The 23257-nt window shown below is 44.0% G+C and overlaps 1 protein-coding gene and 1 long non-coding RNA gene across 3 annotated transcripts in view; one reads left to right on the plus strand and one right to left on the minus strand.

The window, feature by feature from the left end:
• The window catches only part of LOC111175286 (uncharacterized), a 39306-nt gene extending 18544 nt beyond the window's left edge, over positions 1 to 20762 (minus strand). Inside the window, exons 1-2 of one of the 2 annotated variants that reach the window (XR_002644687.3) lie at positions 19940 to 20762; positions 91 to 286 (exon numbers count right to left, since the gene is read on the minus strand). This is a non-coding gene — a long non-coding RNA (uncharacterized LOC111175286). The remainder of the gene's footprint in view (positions 1 to 90; positions 287 to 19939) is intronic. The other variant, XR_016388710.1, reaches the window with a different exon arrangement.
• A 10-nt stretch (positions 20763 to 20772) lies between these two features.
• Positions 20773 to 23257, plus strand: part of WDFY2 (WD repeat and FYVE domain containing 2) — a 171061-nt gene continuing 168576 nt past the window's right edge. Inside the window, exon 1 of the mRNA XM_022574765.2 lies at positions 20773 to 21154. Within this exon, the coding sequence (XP_022430473.1) occupies positions 21018 to 21154 (137 nt within the window). The 5' untranslated portion in view covers positions 20773 to 21017. The remainder of the gene's footprint in view (positions 21155 to 23257) is intronic.

The following is a 23257-nucleotide window of genomic DNA, read 5'->3' on the forward strand; positions in this document are numbered from 1 at the left end:
ACTTCCCCATCCCAATCAGAATAAAAACAAAAAGCACTAAGACCCACAAGGCCATCCCTAATCTTAATCCTAAACAAGGCCTTCACCTACCTCTTCAATGTCAATGTCTTTTCCCCTCTTTCACTGTGCACTAAGCTCATTGGCCTTCGTTCATCAATCTCATAAAATTATCTTTCGTGAGACGCGCAATTTCACTTTGTAGTTGATTTCCTTCGTGTTTGGACTGTATTGTCAAATATGTGTAAAAATCCAGTCATCAACTCGAGACTTGACAAAGAAATGGACCCTAGAAGGGGAGAATAGATGTCAATGTTTAATGGGGATGGGTATATATAAGCAGTCGTTTGATAAGTAAACGTTTCTAAGTTATGATGACTTTTACTCTCCTTCATGACTTCAAACTTCAGGGATTCAGAGAATGAATGCTGAGATAATGAGGACTTTCTATCATTCTGTAGCTGTGTGACCACAGATCCCAGGCACATAAAGGTGGAAGTCTAACCTTACACAGAAATCCAACACGGTCGGAAAAGAACAGTGGGCTGGAAATGGCAAGCGCTGTGTTCTGCCACCAAGTAAGCTGTGGGAGCTTAGGCAGGCCATTTTAGCTTTCTCTGCCTCATTTTATACGTATGAAAAGGAAGAAAATGGAATTCATCATGAGTCTCAACCTTTTCACTCCCCAGGGATTCCTTTTATTACCCCCACTCATTTTTATAATATGTTGAGAAATTTATCTACCGAAAGGTATTTGTTATAATTTGTTACCACGTTCATTGCTCACTGTCAGCATGCTCATTGTTCATTTATCAACACTATATATAATTCTGAATTCTGTTTAGCATTAAATAACCAGCTGCTGTTGGTTGACCCAAAGCAAAGAAATTCATATGTTCATTTGCCCGTGTAGCTCTATCTTGTTTAATTCCTAAGGCTGGGAATCTCAGGACCTACATGACTGTAAGTTTCTTTACCAGTCTGGGAGTCAATGTCATGTATATAATCATCTAGTCCAGAGGATTTTTATTTTTATTTTTAAAAGTTTTATTATTTATTTGTTTATATTTTCGCGGCACCGGGCGGCTTGTGGGATCTTTGTTCCCCGACCAGGGATTGAACCCGGCCCTTGGCAGTGAAAGCATGGAGTCCTAACCACTGTACTGCCAGGGAATTCCCTAGTCCAGAGGATTTTTTTTTTTTTTTTGCGGTACGTGGGCCTCTCACTGTTGTGGCCTCTCCCGCTGCGGAGCACACGCTCCGGACGCGCAGGCTCAGCAGCCATGGCTCACGGGCCCAGCCACTCCGCGGCATGTGGGATCTTCCCGGACCGGGGCACGAACCCGTGTCCCCTGCATCGGCAGGCGGACTCTCAACCACTGCGCCACCAGGGAAGCCCCTCCTGAGGATTTTTAGATGGTGCCTCACAGAGCCCTGGGGCTCAGAGCTGAAGTGACGGTAGGGAAGGAGGAGGTGAAGCAAGGAGTCTTAGGGCCCCCAAACCTATTTTATCTAGAGTACCTCCACTTTTTTTTCTGTCCTGTATATTGTGTTCTGCCTAGGATTTTGTTTGAAGAAAGGGTTTAAGCTATTAAAAATAATTTGAAAAATACATCAATCAAACTCGATTGTATAGATGAGGATAATGAGGCTCAGAAAAGTTCAGTGAAATTTGCCCAAGGTTACAGAGCTAATTAATGGCCAAATGTTCATTCAGTCAATCAACACATACTTATTGAACATTGTGGAAATTAAAATTATAAAACTTTGATTCAGTCTTGGTCTAAAAACAATCTATGGGTCACCATGATGTTTCATCAGAAGCATTAGGATAAAAGAATCTTCTTTTCTTTTTTTTAATTCAATTTTTTTTTGGCCACACCCCGTGGCTGGCAGGTTCTTAATTCCTCGACCGGGGATCGACAGTGAAAGCGTGGAGTCCTAACCACTGGACCACCAGGGAATTCCCTAAAGAATCTTATTTTCACGAACTGGTGGAGAATTGACATTAATGTGCATGCTACTCCTGTTTGGTAAGAAAAGGAAGAGAGGGCAGAAGAATATCTGCATGCTGGTGACCGCGGGAGAGCGATGAACAAAGAGTCCTGTTAGAAGACAGGCCAGGTGGGGTAAAGGTCTTATTTCAGTTTAAATTCTTAGGGGTTCTGTCTCTGACTGTCACACTATTGCTATTTTTTAGTGTCACAGAGGAGGAGCCAAGATCATCTATAAGGCTTTTTATTTCATTTCCCAAATTAAGCATGTTACCTCTAAGCTTGGAAAAACCTGTGGCTATGTGAAATGTGTTAATTTAATCTATAAGATATGTTTGTAATAAAAGTCAATTGATTGAATTTGCTCAACTTAAGCTGATAATAAATTCTCTGGCCTTATGATAGTTTACCTACAACGGGGTGTTAGGTATGTTCGGTTTTTAGTCCAAAAACTACACACTCTCTGGTTCTAGCTTTCTCCCTGCAAACTATTTGAAATAAAGCGTGTCTTTGGCAGATTCAAAGACAAATGTACCACAAAGCCTCGTTCTTTCTCAGCACCAATCAAGTCAGCCATTCTTCTAGGCACTGAGGATACAGCAATGAACATGTGGAAAGAGTTTCCTGCTTCCATGGACCAGAATTGGTTCTCTTGGTTTCTGGTCCAATGCTGTTTCTGCTACACTGTGCAGACTGAAGACTCATTCTGCTCTTTTGCAAATACTTGTCATTACAGAGTGTGCTTATGTCTCCCCCATGTTATTTATTCATTTATTCCACAAATATTTATTGAGTAGCTTCTATTACCAGATTATGCTAAGTGCTAGGCATCCTGATATGAATTAGCTCTCAAGGTGCTCACAGACCTATGGAACAGAGACTTGTAAACAAATTTCAAACCAGCATAATAATAAGTACGATGGAGGGAGAGGAACGAGCTACAGACATACTACACAGCTGCAACTGATTAACTCCCTCTGGCATGATATCCAAACTTGGATTTGAAAGGTTAATAGAGGTTTCCCAGGCAAACCCAATGACCGCGGTAGTAGGAATGGCATATACAAAGGTACAGAAGAAACAAGAGAGAACATGCACATTCTCAGAACTATCTGCTGTTTGGTATTGATGGAGTTTGAAGCACAAAGTGGATGGGAGACAGGAAATTGATGGAATCTCTATGTAATGGCCTCTGTTTTCTCTGTGAGTGAAGAAAGACAGCATTTTTGGAGACTAAGGGAGGCAGAGGCTGGTAGGAAGTTTGAAGAGAGGTTTAAAAGAGCTGCTGAATTGTTTATAAAATAGAAAGGATTAGGGAAAAAACAGAAGGTCCATTCATGGGAGACTGGCCTAATAGATTATAGCTCACTCGTGCGATGGAATACTATGCAGCCAGGAAAAAGGATAGATACTGATATGAAAAGATCAACACGATATCTTATTTAGTGAAAAGAAGCAAGATGCAGAACTGTGTGTACTACTTTAACTTTTGTGTAAAAGGCAGTAGGAAATTAAAAATATTTCCTTACATGCATAAAATATCTCTGGAAGAATGCATGAGAAAGAGATAGCTTTGGTTGCTTATGGTAAGGGAAGCTTGATAGCTGGGTTACATTGTAGGGGGGAACACTTTACACTGTGCAGTTTTTATTTATTTATTTATTTGGTTGCACTGGGTCTTAGTTGTGGTAGGCAGGCTCCTTAGTTGCAGCACATGGGCTCCTTAGTTGTGGCATGTGACCTGTTAGTTGCAGCATGCATGCGGGATCTAGTTCCCTGACCAGTGATCGAACCTGGGCCCCTGCATTGGGAGCGTGGAGTATTATCCACTGTGCCACCAGGGAAGTCCCCTATACTGTATATTTTTGAATTTTGGATCACAGTAATGTGTTATCTACTCAAAAATAATTTAAAAGTGAAATCTCTAAAATTTTTTTAATAAAATGAAGAGGAATAGTTTCTTAGGACAATGGAAGATAAAACTAAATTTTGGCGTCAAGGCTATGTTCCTCTGGAACCTGGTACTTACGCCTAACTTGAGGAAATGCAAAGGGGAATCTTTATTTTCATTAGCGGAGCCTATTTGAGAAAGGTGATTTGGTTGAATCATGGGGATCAGAGCTGTAGAGAGTCTATAGAAAAACCTAACCAAGGCTTCTGGCTTGGCTTCTTGCAGCCCAGGGTCTCCAACCATGGCTTCTGCAGCTTATTTACAACATCTCTTTGGTTACATCCAAGCAGCCCCTTAAATTCCTTTACTGCACTTCTTGGTGCAAAACCATGTTGGTACAAAGTGAATTAAAACAGAACTTTGCTCTTCAGGAGCTAGGAAGTTAAAGGACCCTGATTATTTCATAATGCGTGAACAAATAACGAACAGGACTAATTTTTGCGTGTGGATTGTTGAATCTGGTTCATTCTCTCACAAGCAAACCCTTTTATCTCTAAGCAAGTATATAAAGAAATGTTCTGGGTGTCCGACAGCAAGCCTGTGAAGTACTGTCTATGGGCCACATAACATCAGGGAATGAGGATGCAGGGATGACCAATCTGTCATCCCTGGGGTCTGGGACCACACGGGGCAATGACAGAGACATGAAGAGAACATTGGAATAAAATGTGGTCCTTGCTATCAGGGAGGCATGAACGAAATTCCGTGGGAGCCCAGAGGTAGGAGCAAGTAACTCTGCTTGGAAAGAGTTAGTAAGGGCTTCATGGAGGAGAAACTATGTAACCCAAGTCTTAAATAAGGAGTTGAAGTTGAGGGAGGTTGAGAAAGACATTCCAAGCAGGGAGAATACAGTGGGCAAAGGCAGTGAATATCAGAATAACATGGTTCGTTCATGGGACACCAAGCAGCTTGCTCTGACTCCATGGCAGCTGCTTTTCAGGGAGTGGCAAGTATCTGGGCTAGAAAGGAAGGTCCGGACAGGGTTACAAAATGTCTTGTGTGCCGGGCGAACAAGTTTAGACTTTGTTGCGTCAGTAAAATGCCATGCTCTCAGTCAACAGGCTCATTCGGTACTTTGCCATTACTCTCTAACCTGTTTTAAGCAGGTCGTCCTTCTGTTGGCTTTCATACTCTTGTTAGACACAGAACAGGGATGTGGAAGGCAGGTTGGTAAACAGTGTTATCTTCCCCATTCTTCCTTTTTATTCTTCTCTCACATCTAATTAGTCATCAAAGTCTATTCTGTCACAAATGCTTTCTTTGTTTTTGCCTTAGATCAACCATTTAGCAAGCATTTGCCTGTGGCGAGTACTGGGCTAAAGGCTTTATACACACCATCTTATTCAACCTTCAAACAGCCCTGTGAGGTCACGTTTTAGTCAGTGTTCTTGGTCGCAGGCAACAGATGTCTTAAGTAGAAAAGCAATTTACTGGAAAGTTATCAGGCAACTCACAGAATTTATAGGAAGGTAGAAGACTAGGTTCAGGGAAGAGCCAAGGGAAGAAGCAGAGCACAAAGTTGGGATCCAACCTCAGCTACAATTCCCAGGACATGCCCCGCCATGCCTCTGAATGCTAATCTCACCACAGAGACTTCGAAGATTCTCAAGCTGACCACAGTGCCTTTGCATCACCACCCCCCAGCACAGAGAGGAGGGAGAGCATCAACTGGCTCTACTCAAAGCATGAGGAACAGCTTCTCTTTTGTGGCTTCCCAATCCCATTGGGATTCATTCAAATTAGGAAGGATGTCTAGATAATGCACTTCAAAAACGACAAAAACCCACGAGTGCATTTTGTAGATGAGGGAATAGCCTTATAGCAGGTAGGTGAGGTAGTCAAGCAACTCAGCTAGTCAGTGGGGGAGCCAGGCTTGGAGCCCGAGTCAGCTTGTTTGCAAAGCCCACGTGTGATGCAGTCCTTTGCACTGCCTTCTCTAAGCCATCCCAGCTCCATTTCACAGCCCACACACCAGTCCACGCTCCCGTCACCTCGTCTGCATTACCGCCTCCTACCTGATCTCCCTGTTTTGTGTTCCCCCGTCTCAGTTCATTCTCTACACAGTTGCTAAGATAATATTTTTTGAGTACCATCCACATTACATCAACCACTTGTTTAAAAATCCGTGACTCACCCCTTCGAGAGCCTTTCCTGATTGATATCATTCCACGCCGATCACTCAGTAATCAGTGAAATAACGTTGCTACAGTGCTATCACAGATGCATAATTTATACTACACTAGGTTATATTATGCATAGTCTCTAGCTATTCCATTGATGTGTGACTCTGCTAAGGTCAGAGAGCCTGTCTTCTGCTCCTTTTGCGACTCTAATGACAGATACTAGCATCTAACACCTTGACTGTCTTCTAACTGAATCCTGGGGCCCTCCAGGAGAGTTGTGGTACTATCATCAATGTTATTATTTGCAGAGCACTTCTCATTGGCGAATTCATTATTAGCTTCCCTGACGTTTCCCAATTGCTTCCTGTGTTTCTCTGCCATATATACCGTGCCCTACCTAGATTAAGTGTGTTACAAAATTGCTAATAATGCTAACGATTTTATTTCAGCTTTTGGAAATGTTTCTTTACTCCACCCCCAAATACTGTAAGTTGAGGAAAGGTAAAAAGTGGTATACCTTTTCTTTGAGCTGGGAGGTGAGAGGAAATATTATTTAGAGCATGTCCCTCCTTTCCAATTAGGAATAATAAAGGTTATATAAACATGGTGCACCACATGCGATTAGGGAATCTGCCTGGCCAGGTGACCAGCTTGAGTTTCCTATAAGAAAGCCTCTTGCCTGGTTCCTGAATTGCTTTCATATGGGAGAGGGCATCATTACAACTAATAATGCTCTGGACTCTCAAAAACATCTAGATCCCTCTAAATCCAGATCAAGGAGGCCAAGGACCAGGGCGCTGTAGGTGTTTTACCTCCCACCTCTCTGTGCTCCAGTCTCTAGCAACATTTTTTGAAGACTTGTCTCTCTCTTGAGTTTATGACATCAGAAGAGGTCATACCTACACACACAGCACACAACTTGAGGATCGCTCCCACCACTAGAATGAACAAAACTCAGCATTTATTTAAACAATACTCATATATGCTGTGGTCTCTTCATAGATGTCAAGAGGAAGGATAAAAAGATTAGGGTTTCTGTCTTCAAGGGGTTAACCTTCTGTATGGGGAGACAAATCTATTAAATGTACAATTGATGAATAATGGGATGAGGCAATAAAGTAAGTCTATACTGGGTATAAGAATGGCACATGGAAGGGAGTAATCCACTCTGTTTGGTGGCGGGGCGGGGGTGTGGATACACAGAGGCCTTACAGAGGATGAAATGCTTGAGCTAAGACTGAGGAAATAGTAAGAATTTGCCAGACAGATGAAGTGGGGAAGAACATTCTAGGAAGAGAGCAGAGAGGTGCACCATGGGACGAAAGGCTTAGGTTATTGTCAGGTATCTTGGATTCTGAAGATGCTTATTGAGCACCCATTCTTTCCTTCTCTGCAAATTTCCTAGACAGGGGGTTGAGTGTAACTGACCTCATTCCCGGCTCCAGGGATGGGTCTTGATTGGCCTTAGCCAGCTGGCATAATCCATTCCCCTGTCATAGCTGGTTCCCAGAGAGGCAGGTCCTCCAGGCCTAAGAAAATCAGCCATGGCATTCCTCAGGTTTATTAGTTCAGGGCTGGCTATGTCCAATCAGAAAGAAGCCCAGGACTTCGGCTTGAGAGTTGGGGAAGAGGAAGCATGTAAACCCGAGACCCGCTAGTTTCCACTTTGTTACTTCAAGGGGAGCCCACCAGAGGAGAAAGACGTCACATGGAGCTAAGGGAATTGCAGAGAAATGGAGCCAAATGACCTGAACAAACTCTGACCAGAGATTAAGTGCAGCCTTGTGTTCCCTTCATTCTCTGAAAGATCAAGTCGGATTTTTTGTTACTTGCGGCCAAAATCATTCTACCTGACGCAGTGTCACTGGATTTGAGGTTGGAGCAGGTAGAGGGTGGGGAATGAATGGACTGGAGAGGTAGGCATGGGCCAGGCGATGGGTATAGTTTCAACTCTAGAGACAGGGAAAGCTGTCAAAGGTTTCAGGCCGTTTTAGGGAGTAACAGGATCTGATGTGAGTTTTAGAATGATTACTCTAGCAGCGATGAGAAGCGTGGCTTCTAGGGAACACGTCTGGGGCCGTGAGAACAGGAAACCATGACACATTGCCACTTCCTTCATCATGCCATTCAAGGGTGCATGTTCTAGCTCCTTTTTGCACGAATCTCAAAAGGGAATCAGATTTTTAAAAATGCTTAATCTGTGAACATATGAAATAGGACATAAATTCTTCAGGATTTTATACCTGGGAAGTAAGGATGTATGTTTCAGACGCCCATATAATTCTTCAGGGATTGAATGTAGGAGATCAAAGTTAGGGTTTTACTGTTTGGGCTATCAGTAATATGTTGGCCTCCTTCTGTTTCTCGGTAGAACTTCCAATTTGTTCTATATTCCCTCTTAACTCTTTTTATTTATTTGTCAGTGCAGTCTTTTTTCTCATTGTTTTGAGTTTTTTGTTTTTGCTTTTTTCTCCCTAGAGACAGGATGGCAGTTGAAGAAAGAGAAACATTGAGTCAATTGGCACAAAAGCCCTTTTCCCATGGTATCTCTTCTCTTGAGGGGAATTAACCTGATGCTAACCAATTTTACTCAAGAGGAGGCATCTTTGATAACAAATATTTGTCCCAATCTCTTTGGACTCCATTTATTAATTGCCAAGTAAATTCTACTGATAGGAGCCATGTGGGTATGTGACTCTGCTCCACTTCACTGGAAACTGTTCTGTAAAGATATTAAGATTTAGTTAATCTTTCTGCTTGCTTGTCGTCGCTGAGCTTCCTCTTCATGCCTTGCACTGTGCTTGATACTGGGGACAATAGGGGAGGAAAGCTGAGTCTCTGCTTAAAAAGGCTTGTGGTATAAATTCTGATGATGGGAAGTGTTTTCCTAAAACCAAGTCAATGAGGCCTAAGCAATAACACTGGTTCATATCTAAGATGGCTGTGTTATGTTGATCCTTAAACTCATGAGAGGTTTTAAAAAGCCTGATCAGATATATACAAAGAGTTTCAGATGCCATTCTGCCAGGACTCCAGGGACATTAGAATTTTGGTCATTGACCACTGACCTTCAGTCAAGGTCTTTGAGGATAAAGATGATCTCATTCTTTGTTAACAGAATCATTTCTCTCCCTCATGTGTATAATTTTAGATGGAAAATGGAGCCAAAAGCAGGTACTTGTAGAAGAATGTGTTACCCCCAAAGTTGACACAATACACAAAATGTCCATTCTGTAAAGAACTGTAGTTATATGTGAGAGTTAGAGATTGTTTCCTCCAAATGAATAAACCATCTTGCCCAAATGGCAATAAATTTCACCTCTTCCCCATTTCACTGTTTCCTATGGGCGATATTCATTCTCCAAAGTTCCCATTTAATTCCTTCTTACACTTTTTTTTTTCTCTTTTTTGGCCGTGCCATGTGGCTTGAGGATCTGCGGATCTTAGCTCTCCAACTAGGGACCGAACCTGGGCCCTCGGCAGTGAAAGTGCCGGGTCCTAACCACTGGACCACAAGGGAATTCCCCCTTCATACATTCTTTTAAACATTATTTGATGTAGGAGATTTACAGCAAAACTGACCGCATACTTGTGCACCAGAACCCGAGCGTAGTCCTGACCTTTATTTTCAAACCAAAATCTTTTCACATCAACTCCTCTCCTCTGCTTGCTCATTGGACTCTAGAGCCAGTGACCCTCTAATGATAAAACCAAGATATGAACCAAATCGAGCTCTGTCCTTGACTTCGCAAGGGAGTTAATCACATCTAGAGCCTGGCTCAGAGCAGGCACTGAGCAAATATTTGCTGGATAAAAGAATAAATGAAGATAATGTCTAAGGAGTTGTGAGTTAGTTTGAGTTTTCTTGAGCTAAACTGAGGACTCTGGCAGATTTAAGACCCTTGAATGACAAGCTGAGGAGGTTATATTCTCATTTCTGCTTTCAGTCAGCAAGTTTTTGAGACCCACCCCACTCTAGGAATAATAGTCTCACTTCCTCTTGACCAAAGGCACTTGGGGTTCCTCTGCTCTTGGGTTCCTAAGGAGGGAGTTTACTGGTCACAGTCCCTGCCCCTTGCTTCAGCCCAGGTCGGGGCTAGTGTAAGGGCGGGTCTGCAGTGGCATCAAAGTTATTAGTAAAGAGAAAGAAAGCCAAGAAGGAACAGAAGCATGCACTCTCTTCCTCCTTCTCTTTTCTTTCACTATTTCACCCTAACTGTCACCATTTCCCTAGAGTGGGTTCCCACTCCCACTTCATTCTACCCTGTCCTCCGAGTTCCTCTGCAGAACATTCCAGAAGAGCTGGTTTTCCTTTGAAATACAGATGACCCTAATTCCTGTTTATTGCTGGCAGGAATGCAAAATGGTGCAGCCGCTTTGGAAGACAGTTTGGCAGCGTCTCACAAAAATAGACATACTCTTACCATGCAATCCAGCAGTGTGGCTCCTTGGTATTTATCCAAAGGAGTTGAAAACTTAAGTCCGCACAAAAACCTGAACACGGACGTTTACAGCGGCTTTACTGATAATTGCCAAAACGTGGAAGCAACCGAGATTGAGTAGGTGAATGGTACCTTCAGACAATGGGATATTATTCAGACAGTTCAATATTATTCAGTGCTAAAAAGAAATGAGCCATCAAGACGTGAAGGAACTTTAAAAAACATGTTACTAAGTGAAAGAAGCCAATCTGAGAAGCCTGCATACTGTATGATTCCACCTTTACGACATTCTGGAAAAGGCAAAACTATGGAGGCAATAAAAAGATGAGTGGTTCCTGGGGGTGGGCGGCAGGGAGGGTGACTAGGCAGAGCACAGATGACTTTTAGGACAGTGAAATTATTCTGTATGATACTATATGATGGATACATTTCATTATATTCTTTACTTTTATTATTATTTTGTTGGCCGCACTGCACGGCTTGTGGGATCTTAGTTCCCCAACCAGGGATCTAACCCACACCCTCGGCAATGAAAGCACGGAGTCTTAACCACTGGACCGCCGGGGAATCCCCTATACATGCCATTACATGTTTGTCCAAACCCATAGGATGTACAATACCAAGGGGGAACCCTAAGTTAAATGATGGACTTGGGGCGATAATGATGTGTCATTGTAGGTTCACCAGTTGTAACAAAGGTACCACTCTGGCAGGGGAGGCTGTGCGTATATGGGGACAGGGGAGATATGGGAAATCCCTGTACTTTCTGCTCAATCTTGCTGTGAACTTAAAATTGCTCTAAAAAAATAAAGTCTATTCAAAACATACATAGATGGGTAGTTAGATGATACAGCTGTAGATGTAGATATAGATATAGATATATAGTTATAGATATAGAAATGAACTTTACTTCAGACCTTTGAGTACATGAAAACCTATTTTTAGCCCAAGGTTTCCGAAAGGGCTAAAGAGGAGTGGGGAGGATTGAAGAGGAAGATTAAGGAAAAAGCCTTGCAAAAGCCTTGTGCTTGCTTCCAGCACAGGTAAGTAGGTGAAAAATCACAGGCTGTTTTCTGTTACTCAATGGGCCCCCCCACCAAAAAAAAAAAAAAAAAAGACATTGGTCTGATCAGAAACATTAGCTGCTACCAGTGGAAGAGCATGCAGGCTGGCTAGTCTCTCATTCTGGGAAAGGAAGGGCAACGGGAGATGGGCCCTGTGCTTGGAGACCCAGCCCTCTGTGTCTCGGATCACTTTTCCTGTACCCTTCCATTGGATTCCCAGGTCTGCGGTTCCCGGATTACCCTAGATACCAAGGGCCACCTGCATCAGAATCACCTGAAACGCTTTATAAAAAGTCAGATTCTCAGGTCAAGCTCCCAGAAAACCAAGTTCAGCCATTCAGGGATAGGATCCAGGAATTTTCCAGAAGTTCCCAAGGCACTCAAGTGCAGCCGGATTTCAGAAGCAAAAAACACTTGTTGCCGAGGGAGTCCTAGTGCCTGCTGCTGGGAAGGGAATGGGGAAGGAAGGGAGGAGGGAAACAAATGGAGGGATGTTTATCTGATATTCCTGCATGTAATTTAAAAGATATTCTTCTGGAGAAGCATCATTCGTCATGGAAGTCCTATGCCAAGGGACTGCTAGTTCTGCACTGGAGGGATTTTGTGAGCCTGCCTGGGACCCACAAATGCATATTTGAGTCAGCAAGAAAATTCAGAGTTCAAAACAGTGAATGCCAGACTTCCAATAAAGACGGAATCTCTATTCTCAGATTTTTGCCCTTTGAAAAGTTGGGACTTCTGCTGCAAGATGTTGTGGCCCTGACTTGTGACCCAGTTCTGATCATTAGATTTCTCCTTTGTTTTGAGACTAAGTCATCATCTCCACCCCTTTTCTTCTGTCCCCATGTTTTCCCTGTGGTCCCCTTCCAAGTCCTTCTCAGCTTTCCCCTCTTCCTTTAGAGGAGCTACTTGCCAGACGCTGGCCTCTTCCTTCAGATGATCTTATTCTTGTTTCACAACAACTCTGGGAGTTTGGCGCTGTAATGTTACAGATGAAGAAAGGGGGGCTCCAACAGATTCAGTGACTTGCTAAAGGACACACTGGTAAGTGGCTCTACTCCCACCTTGCCCCCTAGTTTTGACACCTAGGACCCTGTCTAGGCCTCCTACTCAGAACACCAGTCCTTCAGACCCGGGCCCTACCTTGCTTTCCTAAGTTGTCACCTCAGATTTGAATGCCCTGCTCTTGAACCCAAGCCTGGAGGTGGGTGCACAGCTGCCTCTCCGATGTCCTCGCTGCTCACTGACTGCCTCTGGCTCTCACACCAGTATCCCAGACCCCTCTCGCTAAGTGTGGGTTTCGTCTGATGAGGCCGGATCCCCAGATCCCTGCTGCACTAGGGAAAACCCAGTTCTTCTCCTGTGTTTCTCCTTTACTCTCACACAACTTCCGCATGCACACTTCTGACACCAGATGTGTGGGGTTATTCTCCCATCAAGCAATTCTCTGACACCAGCTGGGTGTCCTATACTTTAATTCAATTCTGACGCTGTCTACCCAGAGAGAGCACCAGTTCCCACAGGTTAAGGGCTCAGTCCCATGAGACTGCCCCCCACTTCAGATGCCAACTGAAAGTAGTAGGTCTCCAGGTCACCCCCACTTCTGTCCAATTTGGCTATAAATCAGAGGTTCCCACCACCCCCTCCTCTAATTCAACTGATTTGCTAGAATGGCTCACAGAACTCAGGGGAACACTTATGTTTACCGTTTATTAAAGGATCTGATAAAGGATACAGATGAAGAGCCAGATGAAGAGATACATAGGATGAGATCTGGGAGGGTCCAAAGTGCAGAAGCTTCTGTCCCTGTGGAGTTGGGGTCCATCACCCTCCTGGTGTGAATGTTCTCACCAGCCTGGAAGCGCACTGAACTCCCTACCCTTGGGATTTTGTGGAGGTTTTCTCACATAGGCATGAGCAATTATTAACTCCACTTCCAGCCCCTCTCCCCTCATGGGGTGGGGGTGGAGGGGGAGCAGTGCATCTGCAAGCTTCTAATCACAGCTTGGTCTTTCTGGTGACCAGCCCTCATTAGAACAAGAGATGTTCCTAGTGCTCTTATCACTTAGGAAATTACAAGGGTCTTCAGAGCTCTGTGTCAGACACCAGGGCAGAGGCCAGTGTGTATGTTTCTTACTATTTACACCTGCCCAGCTTTCTATTGCCGGACTAGATTGCTGAGGATAAGCCAGAAAAATACATGCTGCTTACTATTAGAAAAAGCTTTGAACTCAGCTCTGACCATTTTCCCTAGACTCACCTTGCTTCCTATAATTGGCCTTCCAAGAGTGAGGAATCAATCCAAAAGAAGTTGCCTTGGTCCAATTATTAAGCACAATTCTTCTCGTTTAATGCTTCCCTAAAAGCTCCATGTCCTGCTGGAGTGGCAGCCCCCTTTCTGTTTCCTAGATCAGTGGTATCCAAACTGTGGCCTGTGGAGCTCTGCTCCGTGAAAACTTGTCAAGTGGTACACGGACACACATCATTATAAGGGTATTCATTTCCAGATCCTCAACATTATTATTATTATTTTTTTTGCGGTACGCGGGCGTCTCACAGCTGCGGCCTCTCCTGTTGCGGAGCACAGTCTCTGGACGCGCAGGCCCAGCGGCCATGGCTCACGGGCCCAGCCGCTCCGCGGCACGCGGGATCCTCCCGGACCAGGGCACAAACCCGCGCCCCCTGCAGCGGCAGGCGGACTCTCAACCACTGCGCCACCAGGGAAGCCCCCCAGATCCTCACCTTTTATAGGTACTTTTTCCTAAAACCAATTTGCCTGAGGATCTGCCTGCATTTATGTCAGATGTTCTCCCATCTCATAAACTTTCCCCATTCCATGTCTTACTGTGGTGCGTTGCATGGGGTAAAAACAACAACAAAAAGGTACTACAAAATATTGATTTGGGGACTTCCCCAGTGGCGCAGTGGTTAAGAATCCGCCTGCCAATGCAGGGGGCATAAGTTCGATCCCTGGTCTGGCAAGATCCCACATGCTGCGGAGCAACTAAGCCCGTGCTCCACAACTACTGAGCCTGCGCTCTAAAGCCTGAGCGCCACAACTACTGAAGCCTGCGTGCCTAGAGCCCGTGCTCCGCAACAAGAGAAGCCACTGCAATGCGAAGACCGTGCACTGCAACGAAGAACAGCCCCCACTTGCTACAGCTAGAGAAAGCCTGTGCGCAGCAAGGAAGACACAATGTCGCCAAAAATAAGTTTAAAAAATAAAAATTAAAAAAATATTGATTTGGTGGAAACTTTTGTATCGAGATATAATTGATGTCTTAGTTTCAGGTGTACTACATCATGATTCAATACTTGAATATATTGTGAAATGATCACCACAAGTCTAGTTATCATCCATCACCACACATAGCTACAATTTTTTTCCCCTTGGGATGAGAATACTGCATCATTACATCCCCAGGACTCATTTATTTTATAACTGAAAGTTTGTACCTTTTTGACTACCTTTACCCATTTCACTCACCCTCCATCCCCTTAGGGGATTTCCCCTATCCCCCTTAGGGGGAAACTCTAATGGTTTCTAAGGCAAGTTAACTCACAGATCTTTCTGGCCTTCTTTATAAGTATTCCTGATAAGGGAGAAGAAACAAGGATATTTTAGCTCCTCTTAAGAGGTTTTGAATTCTATAAAGCAGAAATGGGGGTGCATATATCTTTTCTAATTAATGTTTTTGTTTTCTTCAGTAAAATACGGAGGGGTGAAATTACTGGATCATATGGTAGTTTTGTTTTTTATTTTCTGAGGAAACTTCATACTGTTTTTCATAGTGGCTGCACCAATTTACATTCCCACCAAAAGCGCCACCAGGGAAGCCCCAACCTCTCCATATCTTTGTCAACATTTGTTATTATCTGTATTCTATTTTAGCCATCCTAATAGTTGGAAAGTGGTATCTCATTGTGGTTTTTGTTTGTTTGTTTTTTAATTTGTGGTACGCAGGCCTCTCACTGTTGTGGCCTCTCCTGTTGCGAAGCACAGGCTCCAGATGCACAGGCTCAGCGGCCATGGCTCACGGGCCCAGCTGCTCTGTGGCATGTGGGATCCTCCCGGACCAGGGCACGAACCCGTGTCCCCTGCATCGGCAGGCGGACTCTCAACCACTGTGCCACCAGGGAAGCCCCTCATTGTGGTTTTGATTTGCATTTCCTTGATGACTAATGATGTTGAGCATCTTTTTATGTGCTTATTGGTCATGTATATATATTCTTTGGGGGAATGTCTATTCAGATTCTTTGCCAATTTAAAAATTGGCTTATTTGTCTTTTTACTATTGAATTGTAAGAGTTACTTATATATTCTAGATATAAGTCCCTTGTCAGATATATGATTTGCAAAAATTTTCTCTTGACAATGTGATTTTTGACATGTAACTCAGAAAGAATTCAAAGAGTTGAGTAGCACTGATATAACAAGACTCGTTCCACTCACATATATTGGGTTGGCCAAAAAGTTCCTTTGGTTTTTAAGTAAAAATAAAAGACACATTCTTCATTTTCACCAAGAACTTTATTGAACAACATATTCACCCTTTTGTTCCACTACCTTCTGCCATTTTTCAGGCAACTTCACAATCCCATCTTCCCAAAACTTTTTATCTGTTTGAGCAAAGAACTGTTCCAGGTGCTTTTACAGTCTTCCAGGGAATTGAAATTTTTTCCATTAAGAGAATTTTGTAAACACCAAAATAAATGGAAATCTGAAGGTGCAATGTCTGGTGAATATGGTGATGAATCACAACTTCCCAGCCAAGCTCTAACAGTTTTTGCCTGGTCATCAAAGAAACATGCGGTCTTGCATTATCCTGATGGAAGATTATGTGTTTTCTGTTGACTGATTCTGGATGCTTTTTGTTGAGTGCTGCTTTCAGGTGGTCTAATTGGGAGCAGTACTTGTTGGAATTAATCATTTGATTTTCCAGAAGGAGATCATAATAGAGGACTCCCTTCCAATCCCACCATATACACAACATCACCTTCTTTGGATGAGACTGGCCTTTGGTGGGGTTGGTGGTGGTTCATTTCACTTGCCCCATGATCTCTTCCGTTCCACATTATTGTACAGTATCCACTTTGCATCACCTGTCACAATTTGTTCTAAAAACGGGACGTTTTCCTTACATTTAAGTAGAGATTCGCTGGCGGAAATACGGTCAAGGAGGTTTTTTTCGCTTAACTTATGTGGAACCCAAACATCAAAGTGATGAATTTAACCAAGCTGGTGCAAATGATTTTCAACACTTGATTTGGGTATTTTGAGTATGTCTTCTATCTCCTGCATGGTATATTGTTGATTGTTCTCAGTTAATGTCTTGGTTTGATTGCCATCAACTTCAACTGGTCTACCTGACTGTGGAGCATCGTCCAGCGAGAAATCTCCAGCATGAAACTTGGCAAACCACTTTTGACATATTTGATCAGTCACGGCACCTTCTCCATACACTGCACAAATTTTTTTTACCTTTCTTGAAATAATAAAGCATAAATGGCTGAAAATGTTGCTTTCTTTCTTCCATCTTCAATATTAAAATGGCTACACAAAAATTCACCAATTTTGATGTCTTTTTTTAAATGCACGCTGATATGACAGCTGTCACATACAATCTAACAAAATTGTTTTGACTGAAGTTAAAGACAACAAACCATCTTATGGAAAAAATAAACGAACATTTTGGCCAACCCAATATTTATATAAATGAGATTTCTTAGCCCTTATATTTACAAGATAAAATATAGGAATAGAATTCATCCTGAATCCTCTTAATTCTAGCAGTAAATCATTATTTATCCTTGGATACAGGGGAATGTAAAAACATAGCTTTGTTCATCTTGAATAATAATTTTCATTAAACATTCTAGTTAAAATTTACTTTTTATGTTTAATAATTTTTATATACATTTCTAATATACTTATGTTGTTTTGACCTATTGCGTACTAACAATTGTAAGGATCAGTTAATGTAGAAGAAACTTTTAAAAATCAGAGCTTTGTGGCCTTAGTATATTAAGTAAATCGTAGAATTTAAATATATATACATATTTTTTTGTTTGTTTCAGATAGTATTACAGGGAAATCAATAAAAGATCATCAAGCGTGAACTATTTACAACAAATGTTAATATTTACAAGATGCTAGAACTCAGACTTTTTGGAATATTTAAATTTATATACTGAAATTCTTCAAAATTCTTTAAGGTGGAATATGAACAAAGGAGTTTGAGAATCATTTTTCTAGCAGTAGTCTACTTCTTTCCGTCTTTGATCTCCATTAGAATGCCCTTTCCTGAGGGTGGGGAATTGGGGCTGAGTGGTCTTAGATTCCCTGAGAGTTAGCAAGAGTTCCCAACCTGGGTCTCTGATACTTGTGTGCCTTGCGAAACTGCACGTAAAATATAAGTGTACATATACATACACTCCCCCACTCCAGTTGATCTGTAATATTCAACTGATTTTTCATAAGGTCTGTGACCTAAAACGTTTAAGAACTACTGTAACTACTACCTTCCTCTCACCTGCCTGTTAGTACACCTCATTTATCTCATGCTAGGCCTTTCTCTTGGGTACCAGTTAATCACTTGTTGCCTTTACCGTACCGCTATTATCGTCTGCCTGCTGGATGTCATCTGCAGTTTTGTGTCTTCTCCCAAGGATCACCCGATCCCAGGAATTAGGGCAAGTTCCAGATACCAGTCTTTCCATTATGCTCTAGTGGAACAGAGTTAAACAAATCCTGAATGGCCTTTCTATTCATTTATTTAACGAATACTTAACAACATGCCTCCTGATATGCCAGGTACTATTCTAAAGGCTAGGAATACAACGATGAACAGGCAGACAGGTCTCTCCTCTCCCAGTGTTTCTCTTCTGGAAGAGGAAGACTAAGAACTAAATAAGAAACACACAAGATTATTTTGGGCAGAAGTAAGTACTGTGAAGAAAACAAACCCGGGTGATATGATAACGAGTGTTATGAAGAAGTAGGGTTCAGTTGGAAGGTCAGGACTCTTTAAGGAGCTAACATCGGAGCTGAAGCCTGAGTGGTGAGAAGAAAGTAGCCGAGAGGTGAACATAGTTGGTGCAAAGGCCACCAGGAGGAAGGAGGTTGGTGTTTCTGGGGAATTTCCAAGCCAGAGCTTGGAAAGTACTGAGCAGAAGAGGTGAGGTTGGAGAGGCGTTTCATCCCGAGTGCAACAGTAAGCCAACGATGTGTTTTAAGCAGAGGAGGAACTGATCTGGTTTATATTTTAAAACAAAATCCTTCTGGCTACTTTGATAAAAATGGATTGTATGGGTTCAAGAGAAGAAATAGAGAAAGCAGTTAGGTTACCATGGTAGTAGAGGCCAGAGATTATGGTGACTTGGACTGGGGTGGAGATGATATAAATGGGAAAATTCAAGATATACTTTGGAGGTGGAGCTGATAGGACTTCTAAATGGTCTGGATAGAATTGTGAAGGAAAAGAGAAGAGTTAAGGATGACTCCTAGGAAGTTAGTTTTGAACAAGTGGGTGAATGATGCAGTAGATTTAAAGATACTATTTGGGAATGTTTGGAACACCTATTAAACAGTTAAGTGACAAAGTGGAGTAGCTTTAGATACATGAGCCTGGAGTTAGAAATGTGGTCAGGGTAGAGATTATTATGGGAGTCAGGAGCTTATGGATGGTATTTAAAACCACTGTGGCAGGCTGAATAATGTCCCCCTGAATATGTCCATGTCCTAAGTCCTGGAATCTTAAAGAACCTACTGTGTATGAAGGCACTTAAAATCTGTCACTTGTAAGCCTCACAACAACCCAAGGTAGGTGTTATTATCCTCCACTTGGCAGATGGGGAACTGGAGGCTCAGAGAAGTGGAAAACCCTGTTTTGCACTGTGCTTTGAGACAGGTCCCGCTTACCTACCGCCTCGGCTGCCCAAAAACCTGCCTTATAAAATGCATTTCTACGCGGCCTGTCCCATTCTTTGTCTAGCTCTGGCATATTATTTTTCTCACCTTCAGAGCCCTTGCCAGCCCAATTACACCACAGAGACCGTGACCACTCCTCAGATAGCTTGTTAACTGTGGAAGGGCTTAGTGGGATTATCACATAACCAACTACTCCGCATGCCAGGCCCTTTGCCAGGCACCTAACATGCATTCACAAATCACAGATTACTCTATCCATCGTCTCTGGAGCAATCTAGAAAGGAAGGATTACTGGGGAATGGGAAGAAGTCAGGAGTAGGGGCGCCTGAGTTCAAGTCTGGGGGTGCTATAGCCCTAACTTGAAGCTAAAGTAATCCTGGTCTAGTAACTTAACCATCTAAGAAAACGAGGAGGTTAACACTACAGATCATCTCTAACCTCTATCAAGGATGCTTGCATGACAGCTTTTCTTCTTTTCCCACTCCTGGAGCTCCACTATTATGTGCAGTGGCAGGGCCGTAGCGACTGTCTGCTCCGCGATGGCTGCCCTTCAGTTCCCTGCCTTAGAGGCCAGACCCAGCCGTGACTCGGCCAGTCGCCCGGGAGGCCGCGGAGCCCCTCAGGCCAGGAGCGGTGAGAAGTGGGCGATAGGTCATTTCAGGACAAGGAAGCGAAGGCTCTGAAAAACTACAACTCCCAGAAGCCCGTGGGGTTGCCAATCGGAGGACTGTGGCTGGTGCGTCTTGGGAGCTGTAAACCACGCTTCATTGCAAGGCCGCGCCGGGCAGGTAACTCGGGCGCATGCCCAGTCACTTCCCCACTAGCTCAGCTTCTTTCCTTCCTGCGGGTTACTTCTCTTTCCGGCCTCGCCCAGGCGCGCTTTTCCCCGCCCCACCTCCGCCCCCTTTTCAGGGATTTCGGGGTGGGCGGGGCCACTGGCAAGCGCGTTCCCAGGAATGTGTACGCGCGCGTTCACGGGAGATTAAAGAGGGAGGGGACTAAATACTGGGTGTGGAAGGTGGCGAAGAGGCCGCGGATCATGGAAGGCGCATGCGTTCTAGAGGCGGTGCCGCGCGGCTTCGGGAATGGCGGAGGGGCGGGGTGGAAATGGGCTCGTGGCCTGACGCATGCGCATTGGGCCGCCAGCGCCCCGCCTCCTTTTTCAGTTTCCCCTCCTCCTCCACCACCCTTCCGGAAGTGCAGCCGCCCTGGCGCCCACCAGCGGCCACCCCCTGCGGCAGGCTCCGCCCCCGCCGGCCCCGCCCCCCCGGCTCTCCGTCCCCTCCTCCGGTGGTGGTGCCGGGTTGCAGCGCCGGTCGTGGAGGTTTCGGTGCCCGAAGCCGGGAGCGCGGAGTCGTTCCCGGGAGCGCCGGCCAGGCTATGATCGCGGGTCCCCGGCGGCCCGCTCCGGCCAACCAGAGTCCCTGTCTCAGCTTGTGCCCGTGCCCGAGCGGTCTCCTCAGCTCGACCCCGCGGCGCAGTTGGCGGCGGCGCCCGCAGTGCGCCCCCTCCTCCGATGGCGGCAGAGATCCAGCCCAAGCCGCTGACCCGCAAGCCGATCCTGCTGCAGCGGGTCGAGGGGTCTCAGGAGGTGGTGAATATGGCCGTGATCGTGCCCAAGGAAGAGGGCGTCATCAGTGTCTCGGAGGACAGGTACGAACCGCTGCCCCTCGGCCGCGAGGAGGGGCGGGACGGGCCGGCGGTCCCAGAGCCCGCTTCAGGGGCTGTGCCTCCACGTCGGCGCGAGTGTAGAGCGCTCTCCCAAGTTGTTATTATAATGCGCATCCTGGTGCTGCCGGTGTCCAGCTGCGCGTGGCCGCCGCTGCGTGGCTCCGGAAAGCGGAGCCCGGACAGCGGCGTTCTGTCTGGCCTTGCCCGGGTGGCGCCCGCCGGGGCCAGGGTGGCCCTTGGACTAACGGTGCACCGGCCACTGGACCTTGGTCCAGCTCCTAGGACAGGAAGGGGAGAGGGTGGAGCTGCCCGGCCCTGCAGGTGTGTGCGTGGGGAGGATGCTCCAAGCCGCTTGTGTGACATAACTAAGAGGTTTTAAGAACTCTGGTATAGTTCTTAAGGCTCCAGACCCAGGAAAGCAAATGCCACTCCCTTCTCCCAGACATTCCCACCGAATCCAGATCTCCCAGACATCTTACACTGAATTCAATGAATATTGCAAGTTGTGAAGAGTATTAGGGCTTCTGCCCAGGAGAGGTGACTTCTCTGCTTTGCCCTCCTTGTCTCTTCAAGCTCAAGGGGAAGCTCCTAGAACTTTCAAGGGACCACTGCTGCAAATAGCTCTTGAGTTCCTTCCCTTTGCTTGCTTCCTTTCTTTTTGCCTAATTTTGCTTAATTTGCCGAAGTAGAACTAGTTGTTCTGCCTTTAGTATTCTCCCTTGTTTTTCAGACAGTGCGTTTTTTGCTTTAACTTAATGACCTTTAATGCAGAAATTATGCAGAGGAAGCTAGTTTCCAGAGGAATGAAGCTTGAATATAGTAGTTATGGTTTTGATCTGGAATTGTTGCTTTTATAATATCAACTAGTATTCTAAAAAATGTCACATTATAGAGGTATATGTCAAGGAGCTTTTAACCTTAAAATAGTAGTTACGTTTTCTTAATGTAAGTTCAAATTATGCTGAGGTAGAAAATATTTTTTTCTTGGTGACTTGTAAAATTTCCAGGCAAAGGTAAAGCAACAAAGTGTTCATACTGTCTTTATAGTCATTTCAGTGCTTTGCATACAATGTGGCTTCAAAAAATATGCCTGAAAGGTCTATTCATATCATAGGTTCTTCAGTATAACTAGGATGACTATATTAATGACATATTTTTGTCTACATCATACTCCATACAAATGGCCAAATGGTGCCTGATTCACTTCCTGTGCAGATTCAAGGGAAAACATTGTAAACATACACCAATGGCAAGCAGTCTGCCAAGAACAGAAGAAATTCATGGCTGCAGTGGAATACATGGATGTAGAAACCATTTGAAATTCACGAAGAAGGCTTATGAGTGTTTAACTTTTCCATGGAGGCAAAATTCTACAAAAGAGATTGCTTCTGGACCTAGAAATTCTTTGTCACAGAATCGTGTTTTAAAAAGAATATATTGATAGACATCACTTTCTCTGTCTGTAACTACTGGAGATGAAACTGCTCAACCGAACTGCGGTAGGAAATTCATAAGTAAGTTTGTTGAATCAAGTAAGAGAGGCAGAAAGGTAGCTAAACCTAAGCTCCTTTAATAATTAGTTTTGAAACTTTTTGCTTTGGTTGATGCTTTGGGAGTAGAGGTTAGTTTTCATAGTTTTTTTTTTTTTTTTTCCTAAGTGTTCAAAGGGATCTTAGAGGTTATTTGCTGTAACGGCTTCATTTTACAGATGAGAAAATTAGGCCAGAGAATTTACCTGCCCAAATTCATGTAGCTAGTGGTGGAGCCGGGCCTGGCTCCTGTCTTCTGATTTCCATTTCACTGTGTTTATCCCGAAGGAAACAGCTTTAGTCGGGGTGCATTTCAGAGTATTTGGAGAAGCTGAAGTCGCGTATATGACAGAGAGTGAAGATAAGTTTCATTTGATTATGGGACAACATAAATGCAATGTTTAGCTATTTATTAAGCTTAATCTTCACTTTCCCAGTTTACAGTGTGATAGAAGATATTTTATTATGCAGTTGCTGTTAAATAAGTAAAGCTAGGATTTATTCTTTACATAATCTTTTTATTATTATTCAAGTTGACCAGTCTGTGTTTCTGTAG

This window comes from Delphinapterus leucas, chromosome 18, assembly GCF_059928025.1.
Source record: "Delphinapterus leucas isolate spDelLeu-1000000601 "Yukka" chromosome 18, BTC_Dleu_Yukka2, whole genome shotgun sequence".
Taxonomy (NCBI): domain Eukaryota; kingdom Metazoa; phylum Chordata; class Mammalia; order Artiodactyla; family Monodontidae; genus Delphinapterus; species Delphinapterus leucas.